The sequence below is a fragment of the Panulirus ornatus genome, chromosome 20 (genome assembly GCF_036320965.1).
Source record: "Panulirus ornatus isolate Po-2019 chromosome 20, ASM3632096v1, whole genome shotgun sequence".
Lineage (NCBI taxonomy): Eukaryota > Metazoa > Arthropoda > Malacostraca > Decapoda > Palinuridae > Panulirus > Panulirus ornatus.
In genome coordinates, this window is record NC_092243.1 from 71,894,818 (window position 1) to 71,907,513 (window position 12,696).

The window sequence follows — 12,696 nt, forward strand, 5'->3', positions numbered from 1 at the left end:
CTCTGTAGTATGAACACTCGTCTTTATCCTCTTTGCCTATGGCATTCTGCCTATCCTCAGGCACTTCACCATGATCCATACATACACTGAATATTATCACCAACCAGTCTACAACACAGTCACCCCATTTCTTAATAAATTCAACTGCAATGCCATCCAAGTCTGCAGCCTTGCCGGATTTCATCTTCCGCAAAGCTTTCACTACCTCTTCTCTCTTAAACAAACCATTCTTCCTGACCGTCTCACTTTGAAGACCACCCCAACCAAAACACCCTACATCTGCCAATCTATTATCAAACAACAAACCTTCAAAATACTCACTCCATCTCCTCACTTCATCACTACCTGTTATCACAATCCCCCTTGACCCCTTCACCGATGTTACCATTTGATCTCGTCTTATGCACGTTATTTACCTCCTTCCAAAGCATCTTTTTATTCTCAATAAAGTTCAATGATACTCTATCGCCCCAACTCTCATTTGCCCTCTTTTTTCAAACCTTGCACCTTCCTCTTGACCTCCTGGCAGTTTCTTTTATATATCTCCTAGTCATTTGCACTCCTTCCTTGTAAGTATTGTCCAAACGCTTCTCTTTCTCTTTCACTAACAACTTTACCTCTTCATCCTACCACTCACTACCCTTTCTAATCTGCCCACCTCCCACCTTTCTCATACCTGCATCTTTTGCACATGTCATCACTGCTTCCCTAAATACATCCCATTCCTCACCCACTCCCGTCACATTATTTGCTTCACCTTTTGCCATTCTACACTCAATCTCTCCTGGCACTTCCTCACACAAGTCTCCTTTCCAAGCTCACTTACTCTCACCACTGTCTTCTTCCCAACATTCTCTCTTCTTTTTGAAAACCTCTACAAATCTTCACCTTTGCCTCCACAAGAAAGTGATCAGATACCCCATCAGCTGCCCCTCTCAGTACATTAACATCCAAAAGTGTGTCTTTTACATGCCCATCAATTAACATGTAATCTAATAATGCCCTTTGACCATCTCTTCTACTCACATGCATATACTTATGTATATGTGGCTTTCCAAACCAGGTATTCCCAATCATCAGTCTTTTTTTAGCACACAGATCCACAAGCTCTTCACCATTTCCATTCACAACACTAAATACCCTGTATACACCAATTATACCCTTAACTGCCACATTACTCATCTTCACATTTATATCACCCATCACTAATATCTGGTCCAATGCACCAAAGCCACGGACACACTCACTCAGCTGCTCCCAAAACATTTGCCTCTCATGATCTTTCTCCTCATTACTGGGTGCATAAGCACCAATAATTACCTGTCTCTCTCCATCCACTTTCAGTTTTACCCACATTAATCTAGAATGTATTTCCTTACAATCTATCACACAATCCCTTAACTGCTTCAGGAGTAGTGCTACTCCTTCCTTTGCTTTTGTCTTCTCACCAACCCCTGACTTTTCCAAACCATTCTTCCCCTTTACCCTTGAGCTTTGTTTCACTCAGAGCCAGAACACCCAAGTTTCTTTCCTCAAACATACTGCCTATCTCTCCTTCCACACACATTCAGGCATCCCAATCTGAGCCTTTTAGAAATTAAAATACAAGAAGGGGAGAGTTTCCATTCCCCCCACTCCAGCCCCCTTTAGCTGCTTTCTATAACATGCGGGGAATACATGGGAGGTATTCTTTCTCCCCCATCCCCAGGCACAGTTAATTTAAAAAAAAATTCTTTAACTTTTCTTCTTGTCTTTTAATAAAATATTTGTTTTAATTTTTTCTGATAACAGTCCTGGGGACTCTCTAGACTTTCAGGGCTCACTCCAACATAGTTATGATTAACCAGAGGCTTGTGATTCACAAAAGGAAAATGCATTCAATAAAAGTGACATGAGACAGTTTTTCATAGAAAATGATTCTATACACCTACCTTTCTCTTTTCATTGATGAGCCAATATTCATTACTTGGACCTTGTCCTTCAATGAGTTTCCGCACTGTAGTATAGAAGACACCAATGAGTTTGTGATTTCCATTAAATCTGAAATCTCTACAAACAACTTTGAGGTTGCGATCATAATCACCACTGCAAAATGTTCTCAAAGGTACTGAAAAAGTTTGCCAGATTGAGTCTATTGCCTTCTGTGCTGAATTTGTTCGGTGCGCCAAAGTAAAGGTTCCATCTTCATTCGCTTTATAGAATTCCAAGAAAGGACTAAGGGAAAAAAACCAGTTTCTATTTTCAAGTTTCCGACCAATCAATTGTAAATCAAGTTCATCTTTACATGAACTAAGCTCTTCAGTTACAATTATAATAGAACCATTATCTCCAACATAGTTATGATTAACCAGAGGCTTTTGAACTGTATATGAACTAACTAACTGAGCAAGAGTGCATTCATATTCTCCAAGAAAATCATGGTGGTCCAGGTCAGGTGAATCAGAATCAATATCATACAACATAAATTTCAGGGGTTGATATTCTTCAAAATGGTATGTCATGGAGATCTTTGTAGCAAAATCTGGGTTGAGAGTATTGTCAATGCACTCAGTTCTTTTGAATTCTGCCCACTTTCTTGATCCAAAAGGCTTGTAAAACAATACACATATTGGGTCAGACTTGGAGAAGACATCAGTGTCACGCAGATTCCTGAGAAAAGAGATCTGCCATAAGTATTCATTTCATCCAAACCATCACAAGTCCTAAAACATTAACAAAATATCATAATATAAAGTACAAAACATAATGTATAATGAACATAAAGGATATAGAGGACAAAACATAAATTTTGGTGAATGCTGATTGTGTGCAGCATTCACTAAATATAATGAAAGGACATATAACAAAGATCTACCAAGAAATATTAGAAGGGATCTAGAAGCATGTAAAAAGTAACATAAAATTAATGTAAATGAATGACTGGTGGGACTGCAAGAGTAAACTCCAAAAATGTGAATCACAACTGGGATGAACATGATAATTCCATTTACAGTACCTTTAACCTATTTACCTATTACATAGCCCCCTCAGGACTTTGATGCTGCTGCTTATATAATTTTCTTAAAAAATAAGAAAAATAGTATCCCTGAGGAAGGAAAGAATTCTACCTCTAAATTCCTTGCATTTCATAAAAAATGACTAAAGGAGGTGGGAGAAAGGGGCTGGAAACTACCTCCCTTCTTGTATTTCAATTTCTAAAAGATAGAACAGAGCCAAACAAGGAATGCTCATCCTCCTCAAAGGCTGGTAGGTGTCTAAATGCATGTGGATGCAACTAAGATAAGAAAAGGGGAGAGATAAGTAATATGTTTGAGGAAAGAAACCTGGCTGCTCTGGCTCTAAATGAAACAAGGGTAAAGGGAAAGTATGGTTTGGAAATGTTTTAGGAGTAAATTTAGGGGCTGTTAAGAGAACAAGAGATAAGGAAGGAGTAGCACTACTCCTGAAACAGGGCTGTGGGAGTGTGTGAAAGTGTGAAGAGGCAAATTCTAGACTGAAGTACATAAAAATGAAAAAGGATGGCAAGAGATGGGTGACTATCAATGCTTCTGCACATGGCCATGAGTAAAAACATGATGAAAGGAGTGTTTTGGGATCAGGTGAGTGTGTGTCAGCAGTTTCAATGTAAATGACTTGGTGTTAATGATAGGTAATTTGAATACAGAGGTGAGTGATGTGGCAGTTGAGGGTATAATTGGGGCACATGGGGTATTCAGTATCATGATTAAAAATGGTGCACAGGCTTTGGAGCTGTGTGCTGAAAATGGTTTGGCAATTGGGAATACCTGGTTTAAAAAGAGGGACATACACAAGTATACGTATGCAAATAGGAGAGTAGATCAGCAGGCATTATTGGATTACACATTAATTGATAGGTGTGTAAAAGATGTGAATGTGCTGAAAGATCACTATCTTGTGGAGACAAGGGTGAAGATTTGTAGAAGTGTTAGAAAAGGAGGAAACAATGTCATTGAGAAGAGTGTTGAGAGTAAGAGAGTTTGGAAAAAGACTTGAGGCAAGGGGAATGGATGATGAATGAGAGGTATTCAAGGAAGCAGTGCTGGCGTGTGTGAGAGATGCATGAGGCATGCAAAAAGTGGGAGGTATTTAAGGAAGCACTGCTGGCATATGTGAGAGATGCACGAGACATGTGAAAGGTGGGAGGTGGGCAGATTAGAAAGAGGAATTAGTGGTGGAAGGAAGAAGTAAAGATGCTAATGAAAAAGAAAAGAGAGGCATTTAGGTGGTATATACAGAGAAGGAGTGCAGAATATTGTGGGATGTATAAGAGAAAGTGGGAAGAGGCCAAGAGGAGGGTGTAAGTGTTGAAAATGACGGAAAACATGAGTTGGGGGGAATGAGGAACAATAAATATTTGAGAGAAAAAGATGTTTTGGAAGGTTAAGGTTAATGAGAGAGAGAGAGAGAGAGAGAGAGAGAGAGAGAGAGAGAGAGAGAGAGAGAGAGAGAGAGAGAGAGAGAGAGAGACTTGGATACTCCAAAAACTAGAGTATTCCCTTGAGGCACCGAAATTAAAAACTTTTCCCAACTTTTGAGCCCATGTCACAGTAGCAGCACCTCTTAACCTCACTTTAAAATGCTGCCACTGTGTAAAGCTCACATATATCCAGTGGTTCTTTGTCCATCTCCCCATTTGCAAGAGCTTAATCAAAAAAATTCTATATCATTCCTTCTCCTGATATTAACTCTGCAGCCATCCCGTTTGTCCACCACTATGATATTGCTCTCTCCCTGTAATGCAGGGACTGTTTTTGCCACTGCTCCCATTACTTATTGGCATGTGCTCCTCCCACCATGGCTTGGACCAATAGCATGTGCCTGGTCATTGTTTTCCATACTTCAAAATGTTGGCCAAAACACTGGCCTGTGCAACACTGCAATATCTATTGGTGACAGAAAATGTATTAACTGGATGCTACCTAGGAGAGAGAACTGAGTGTTTCAAAGAGTAAGAAAACATGGGCAAATCTAAATAAATTATCTACACATTTTCATAAATTCATTTACCACTGCCTTGGGATACTTATTTTGAAAGGGTCCTGAAAAGGTCCTGGTGTTAAACCAAAACTCCTGTTCTTCCTGCAGCTCCAAGACTGCAATACTTCCAAGTGCAATGAAATGATGGACTTCTCTGAAGAAAGTTCTTCAACTATACTGTACTCCCTTATGTCAAAAGATATTGATGATATACAGTACAAATCATTATAAGACAAATGACAAGAGAAAAATGAATGTGGAGAACCTTGAAATAATCTTACATAAATGATGCTACAAACAGCTTCAATTTTTGTTGTAGAAAAATGTGATAAATTTCCTTGAGCAAGAGCATTTCATAAATACTGTATATACCATATGTTCCAAATGTCTCAAAACAGGTAATACAGCAATCACTCTTAATATGACAACATCAGGTAAAAGAACAAAGATTTAAGGTAAACAATATCTCCCACAAAGTGGATGAGGAAAACTTACCTGCCAGACACAGTGATCTCAACTAAGGATGTGGGAAGAGCAGCTGAAGCAGCCATGGTTCAGGGGATGAGATGCTATGCTATTCTAGTCTACACTTCTTTGCTCCCTACCTCTCCAAGGGAGAATCCTCTTACTAAGGTGCTTGCTCTAAAGAAGAGAAAAATTAACATCAGTACACATCTTATAATTGTGACATTTCATAATCCATATAACATATTAATAAAAACAGAGGAAGGTAGTCCATAAAGGACCATAGCTGTACTAGTATGGTTAATGTTTAGGGAACCCTTTCCATACTTGCTGTGTACTTGGTCTGCCTCTTTCTGCCTTCATTAGAGGCTCAATTGTGACAATTATATGTACTTAATGTTCCCTTAGTGTGGCAATTTTCAATGAATTCAAAACACCTAATAATTTGTTCATTCTTTTCATTCGAAAGAGCTTTTCTTTTCTGAACTGAAACGATTTCGTATACAGGGGTCAACATGCTGACAGTCAAAAGAACCAGGGCATATGATATGGCTAGGGTAAACCATGAAAAGGTTTGTGAGGCCTTGCTGTGGATTGGGGGCATTGGTATTGGTACATCACAAATGACAGCTAGAGAACAGGAGTGAATGCGGCCGTTCTTTTTCTTTTCCTGAGTTACCTTACTAATGCAGAAAATGGCAAAAAGGTATGAAGAAATCAAAATAAATGGCCTCCCAACTCAATCTCAAATTCCAACCCGCAAGATATACACCCATCAATAACCACACTCCCCAGACGAACACTTATCCCAATCTCACATTCTGGACATCACCCATCACTACAAACACCATTTCAACATACCCCAAGACCCCTCATGGCCATGAAGCAACTACCATAAAGTAGACACTAAGTACATACTACTCAATGACACTGCACGTGCTGCACAGACACACAAACAACATCACAACCCTTTATGAATTGTGGTCTTGACTGGTGGATGTAGCCAGCATCCTGAGTGCAGCTGGAGCCTTACAAGAACGGGGAAAACTCCCAGGGCAGGAAGGTAAAGTAAGGGTTCATATATTTAGTTATAATTACCCCAAGACTAATTTCTATGAAAACATCCAGGTGTTACTCAAGACCATTCTAAAGTCTCGAGCAGCCTAAAGCTGTGCTACTTCCAGCTGCAGGAAAATGAAGACTCCTCTGTAGTGAGAAGTTCTCTGACGAGTCAATGCTCCCAATGACACACACACACACACACACACACACACATTTTACAGACATTTTATATAACAGCTAGAGACTGAGTGTGAACGAATGTGGTTTTGTTGTCTTTTCCTAGCGATACCTCGCACGCACGCGAGGGTGGGGGTGTCATTTCATGTGTGGCGGGGTGGCGGCGAGAATGGATGAAGGCAGCATGTATGAATATGTACATGTGTATATATGTATATGTATGTATGTGTATGTATACGTTGAAATGTATAGGTATGTATATGTGCGTGTGTGGACGTTTATGTCTGTATATACATGTGTATGTGGGTGTGTTGGACCATTCTTTCGTCTGTTTCCTTGCGCTACCTCGCTTACGCGGGAGACAGCAACAAAGTATAATAAATGAATATAAATATAATATATTCACTTATTCACAATACTTGATCGTTGTTTCCAGCATCAGCAAGGTAGCACTAGGAAGCAGAGAAAGACCCATTTACTCATATACACATGTACACATATATGCACATACACGTACATATACTCCAGTGAGTCCACGGGGAAAATGAAACACGTGGACGCAGGAATATACTTGATCACGCGCAAAATTGTGATCCTTTCCAATGTTTTTTTTTTTTTTTTTCTTTGTCGCTGTCTCCCGCGTTTGCGAGGTAGCGCAAGGAAACAGACGAAAGAAATGGCCCAACCCACCCCCATACACATGTATATACATACGTCCACACACGCAAATATACATACCTACACAGCTTTCCATGGTTTACCCCAGACGCTTCACATGCCTTGATTCAATCCACTGCCAGCACGTCAACCCCGGTATACCACATCGATCCAATTCACTCTATTCCTTGCCCTCCTTTCACCCTCCTGCATGTTCAGGCCCCGATCACACAAAATCTTTTTCACTCCATCTTTCCACCTCCAATTTGGTCTCCCTCTTCTCCTCGTTCCCTCCACCTCCGACACATATATTCTCTTGGTCAATCTTTCCTCACTCATTCTCTCCATGTGCCCGAACCATTTCAAAACACCCTCTTCTGCTCTCTCAACCACGCTCCTTTTATTTCCACACATCTCTCTTACCCTTACGTTACTTACTCGATCAAACCACCTCACACCACACATTGTCCTCAAACATCTCATTTCCAGCACATCCATCCTCCTGCGCACAACTCTATCCATAGCCCACGCCTCGCAACCATACAACATTGTTGGAACCACTATTCCTTCAAACATACCCATTTTTGCTTTCCGAGATAATGTTCTCGACTTCCACACATTCTTCAAGGCTCCCAGGATTTTCGCCCCCTCCCCCACCCTATGATCCACTTCCGCTTCCATGGTTCCATCCGCTGCCAGATCCACTCCCAGATATCTAAAACACTTTACTTCCAGTTTTTCTCTATTCAAACTTACCTCCCAATTGACTTCACCCTCAACCCTACTGTACCTAATAACCTTGCTCTTATTCACATTTACTCTTAACTTTCTTCTTTCACACACTTTACCAAACTCGGTCACCAGCTTCTGCAGTTTCTCACATGAATCAGCAACCAGCGCTGTATCATCAGCGAACAACAACTGACTCACTTCCCAAGCTCTCTCATCCACAACAGACTTCATACTTGCCCCTCTTTCCAAAACTCTTGCATTCACCTCCCTAACAACCCCATCCATAAACAAATTAAACAACCATGGAGACATCACACACCCCTGCCGCAAACCTACATTCACTGAGAACCAATCACTTTCCTCTCTTCCTACACGTACACATGCCTTACATCCTCGATAAAAACTTTTCACTGCTTCTAACAACTTGCCTCCCACACCATATATTCTTAATACCTTCCACAGAGTATCTCTATCAACTCTATCATATGCCTTCTCCAGATCCATAAATGCTACATACAAATCCATTTGCTTTTCTAAGTATTTCTCACATACATTCTTCAAAGCAAACACCTGATCCACACATCCTCTACCACTTCTGAAACCACACTGCTCTTCCCCAATCTGATGCTCTGTACATGCCTTCACCCTCTCAATCAATACCCTCCCATATAATTTACCAGGAATACTCAACAAACTTATACCTCTGTAATTTGAGCACTCACTCTTATCCCCTTTGCCTTTGTACAATGGCACTATATATATATATATATATATATATATATATATATATATATATATATATATATATATATATATACGTTGAGATGTATAGGTATATATATGTGCGTGTGTGGACGTGTATGTATATGCATGTGTATGTAGGTGGGTTGGGCCATTCTTTCGTCTGTTTCTATGCGCTACCTCGCTATCGCAGGAGACAGCAACAAAGTATAATATATATATATATATATATATATATATATATATATATATATATATATATATATATATATATATGGATAGAGTTGTGCGCAGGAGGATGGATGTGCTGGAAATGAGATGTTTGAGGACAATGTGTGGTGTGAGGTGGTTTGATCGAGTAAGTAACGTAAGGGTAAGAGAGATGTGTGGAAATAAAAAGAGCGTGGTTGAGAGAGCAGAAGAGGGTGTTTTGAAGTGGTTTGGGCACATGGAGAGAATGAGTGAGGAAAGATTGACCAAGAGGATATATGTGTCGGAGGTGGAGGGAACGAGGAGAAGAGGGAGACCAAATTGGAGGTGGAAAGATGGAGTGAAAAGGATTTTGTGTGATCGGGGCCTGAACATGCAGGAGGGTGAAAGGAGGGCAAGGAATAGAGTGAATTGGAGCGATGTGGTATACAGGGGTTGACGTGCTGTCAGTGGATTGAATCAAGGCATGTGAAGCGTCCGGGGTAAACCATGGAAAGCTGTGTAGGTATGTATATTTGCGTGTGTGGACGTATGTATGTACATGTGTATGGGGGGGGTTGGGCCATTTCTTTCGTCTGTTTCCTTGCGCTACCTCGCAAACGCGGGAGACAGCGACGAGGTATACAAAAAAAAAAAAAAAAAAAATATATATATATATATATATATATATATATATATATATATACCTAACCAAGAACACATTTCTTAAAGTATAACAAGCCAGATTAAAGGAGTGACCTCCATCTTTTTCTTGACATTTTTTCTTTTTTCTTTACAGAATTTTTGGCCTTTAAAGACGAATCTATAGCTGTAGACTATGATGACCAAAAAAAAAAAAATGAACAATTTGTACATCACATGCTAAGAATGCAGTATTTTGTACATCAAAATACCACAGAAATAACACGAGATTCGGTAACATCACAAAGAAATGGAAACACAAAAAATGATTTACTTAGAGCCTGTATCTATAGCGTCCTACTGAACACCCCCAGTTGTTTATATTTCTATAATTATCCCTTCTTTTTTCGTACGTTCGAGGCTGCAGTACACGTCCTCCGACACGGCTTATTAATACTTGGTTACTTCCACTTTCAATTTGCCTTGCAAACAGACTCTGTCAACCCTCTAAAATTATGTCAGGCATCTCGAGGTCACGTCTCGGGGGTACTGCTGGCAATGGCGGCGGGACGGGAAAGGGAACAAGTCCCCCCTGACCCACTTTGAAAAGCAGTTGAGGGGGATGATCAAACCCCCAAACCCCCTCTCCATTTTCGTTGAGACTTACTTGTATAGAAGAACTGCAGTGTGCTGCATCGTCGCCTTCACATCACTGGCAAGCTGACTGTCACTATACTTGGCACGCGCCACGTTCTCAGAACCCAACGGGGCTGGTGAGCGACCGAGCCTGCGCATGCGTGAAGTCTATTCGTTTGGACAGACAAAACAGCTGTTATAGCGAAGCGACAGGCAAATTGGCTCTCGATTGTTCTCAGGAGTGAAGGACGCGAATGAGGTTGGTTCTGATAATGAAGAAATGAAGAGAAGGAAAAAGGACAGTGCCATTTCTTTGGACGTTATCATCATTATACAGAGTTGCCAAACTTAGCGCTCTTGGCGCTAGATATAGCGGTTTATATAGAGATAGATAGTTCCTTAGCGCGTTTTCCGGCGTCTTTTTTGTATTTAGCGCCAAACATAGTGTCATTTCAAAATATGAGGAAATTCAAACATCAATTAGAATGTAAATGTGATTTGGGAAGTTCACTCGTAATCTATTAGAATAAAAAGGAAAACAATAAAGATATAGCTCGTAATTAATCTACATCGAAATGAACATGTTCGAAATTTTTTTGAACGGGTCGAGTTCGGGCGTATTCCACAGGCTCCCCCTCTTCAAGTCCCACTGGTTAATTGAGGTTCAGAACTATCCATGGGCCATGAAGGACAGTAACATTGTTGGTTGTGTGTGTGTGTGTGCAGGCCATTACATTTAACGAACACCACAATGAGTAAGAAATATACTCCACACTTCAGAGCAGAGTGGTGGGAAGACCCAATTATGAAAAGTGGTTCAGAAAAGTTGAAGAGGATGACACAAAATATCTTTGCAAGTACAGCCATTGTCTGCCAAACTTAGTGGCATTGAAATACACAGCAAAACACGAAGCTGAAGAGCCATTTAGTACTCAAAGACAAACCACAATTCCGTTGGATGAAGTGAGTGATGTCACACGGGTGACTGAAGGAAATTAATCACCATTCACTGCAGATCAGAATTCATGACATGACTACATTGTTCAATCCCGTGTTGTTCACCATCTCAGTAAGCTGGGCAAAGACGATTTGCGGACAGTAGAGGATGCAAGAATTTCAAATTAAAGAAATAAGGGCAGTTGTGTGCAAAGTGAATGCCCCACATTTTAATAGTGTCTTAAAAAGTGATGTAGATAATCATCAGTTTATCATCTTGTTTGACGAGAATAATGACATTACGGTAACGAAACTATTGGGTATCGCTATCCGGTTCTATTACGAAGGTAAGGTTGTAACGACTTGCGACTTTGTTGAGCTGACTGACAATAAATTATGCTAATGGGATAAGTGATGCCATCATGAACTCCTTGAAGAATATAATAGAGTTACAAAACCTTGTTGCAATTGGCACTGACAGGTGTCAACAGTGGAGTGTATGCTAGCGTTCCTGACCATGACGCATTCACGGGCCGCCCAGGGTCGAGCGTATAGGTTCGAATCCATCACTAAACTACTAGGTTAAGAGTTGGGGCAACACATGTGTAAGACTCTCTCCCCATAACATATGAACAGTAATCACAACAAGCCACAAAGCCCACAGCAAACAATTCTCATGCACCTTAAAGAAGACTTACACCAACCCATCATCCTCCATGCATGAGGCACTTCTGTTGTAGTGACCTCCCTTCTCCCTAGAACTTAGAAACATCCTCATGACACAACACTCAAAATCAAGTCACGAACCAATCGCAAGCCTAATCTAGAAAGTAATGAAAAAAACTACACAAGCCAACCAGGTACGACCCACTCTGCAGCACGATATAAACAATGCAACTAAAAACCTTTGAAAACCCACACAACAGAACCTAACAACATATCAAACTTCCCCATAAAACTCTATGGTTCATTTACAGTCCAAGCACTTACAGGTATCTTCAACCACTTCTTGGTACACATTAAAGAGCCTAACACCTTGAAACTTTGGGGAAAGGAGGAGGTATTACAATGGTAGAAACTATTGTAATAGCTGCCAGATGCATGCCTCAGGTCCAGGCTTTGGTGGCAGGGTTACATACAGATAGCTCATGTGGGCAGCGGCAAAGATAATACGTTAGAATAAGGAGGAGGCATGAAAAGCTCCGTGGGCAGAAAAGAAGGATTCAAAAGGTATCCTTGAAGAATTTATTATACAGCAGGCTTTAAATTCCACTGTGACTAATAGAGGGGTGAAGGAAGAGCCTCCTAGATATGCTTGGTTCTAAGTATTATGGACTTTTTATATGCTAACTGATAAGAAAATGGATGCCTGTATAACACCCATCAACTGTAATAATGACCAAAAATTAGCATCTTAATGTTTGAGCTCAATCTTTGTAAGAGTTCGTATTACAGAAAAAA

At 40.4% G+C, this 12,696-nt stretch overlaps 1 protein-coding gene across 3 annotated transcripts in view; it reads right to left on the reverse strand.

Moving 5' to 3' along the window:
• LOC139756120 (copine-8-like) overlaps nt 1-10,461 on the reverse strand; it is a 46,886-nt gene extending 36,425 nt beyond the window's left edge. For all 3 annotated transcript variants that reach the window (XR_011714264.1, XM_071675207.1, XM_071675206.1), the window contains exons 1-3: nt 10,331-10,461; nt 5,494-5,640; nt 1,932-2,649 (exon numbers count right to left, since the gene is read on the reverse strand). Coding sequence is in view for 2 of the 3 variants with exons in the window: in XM_071675207.1 (XP_071531308.1) it covers nt 1,932-2,649; nt 5,494-5,549 (774 nt within the window). In the remaining variant the exon portion in view is untranslated. The remainder of the gene's footprint in view (nt 1-1,931; nt 2,650-5,493; nt 5,641-10,330) is intronic.
• Nucleotides 10,462-12,696: the final 2,235 nt, after the last annotated feature.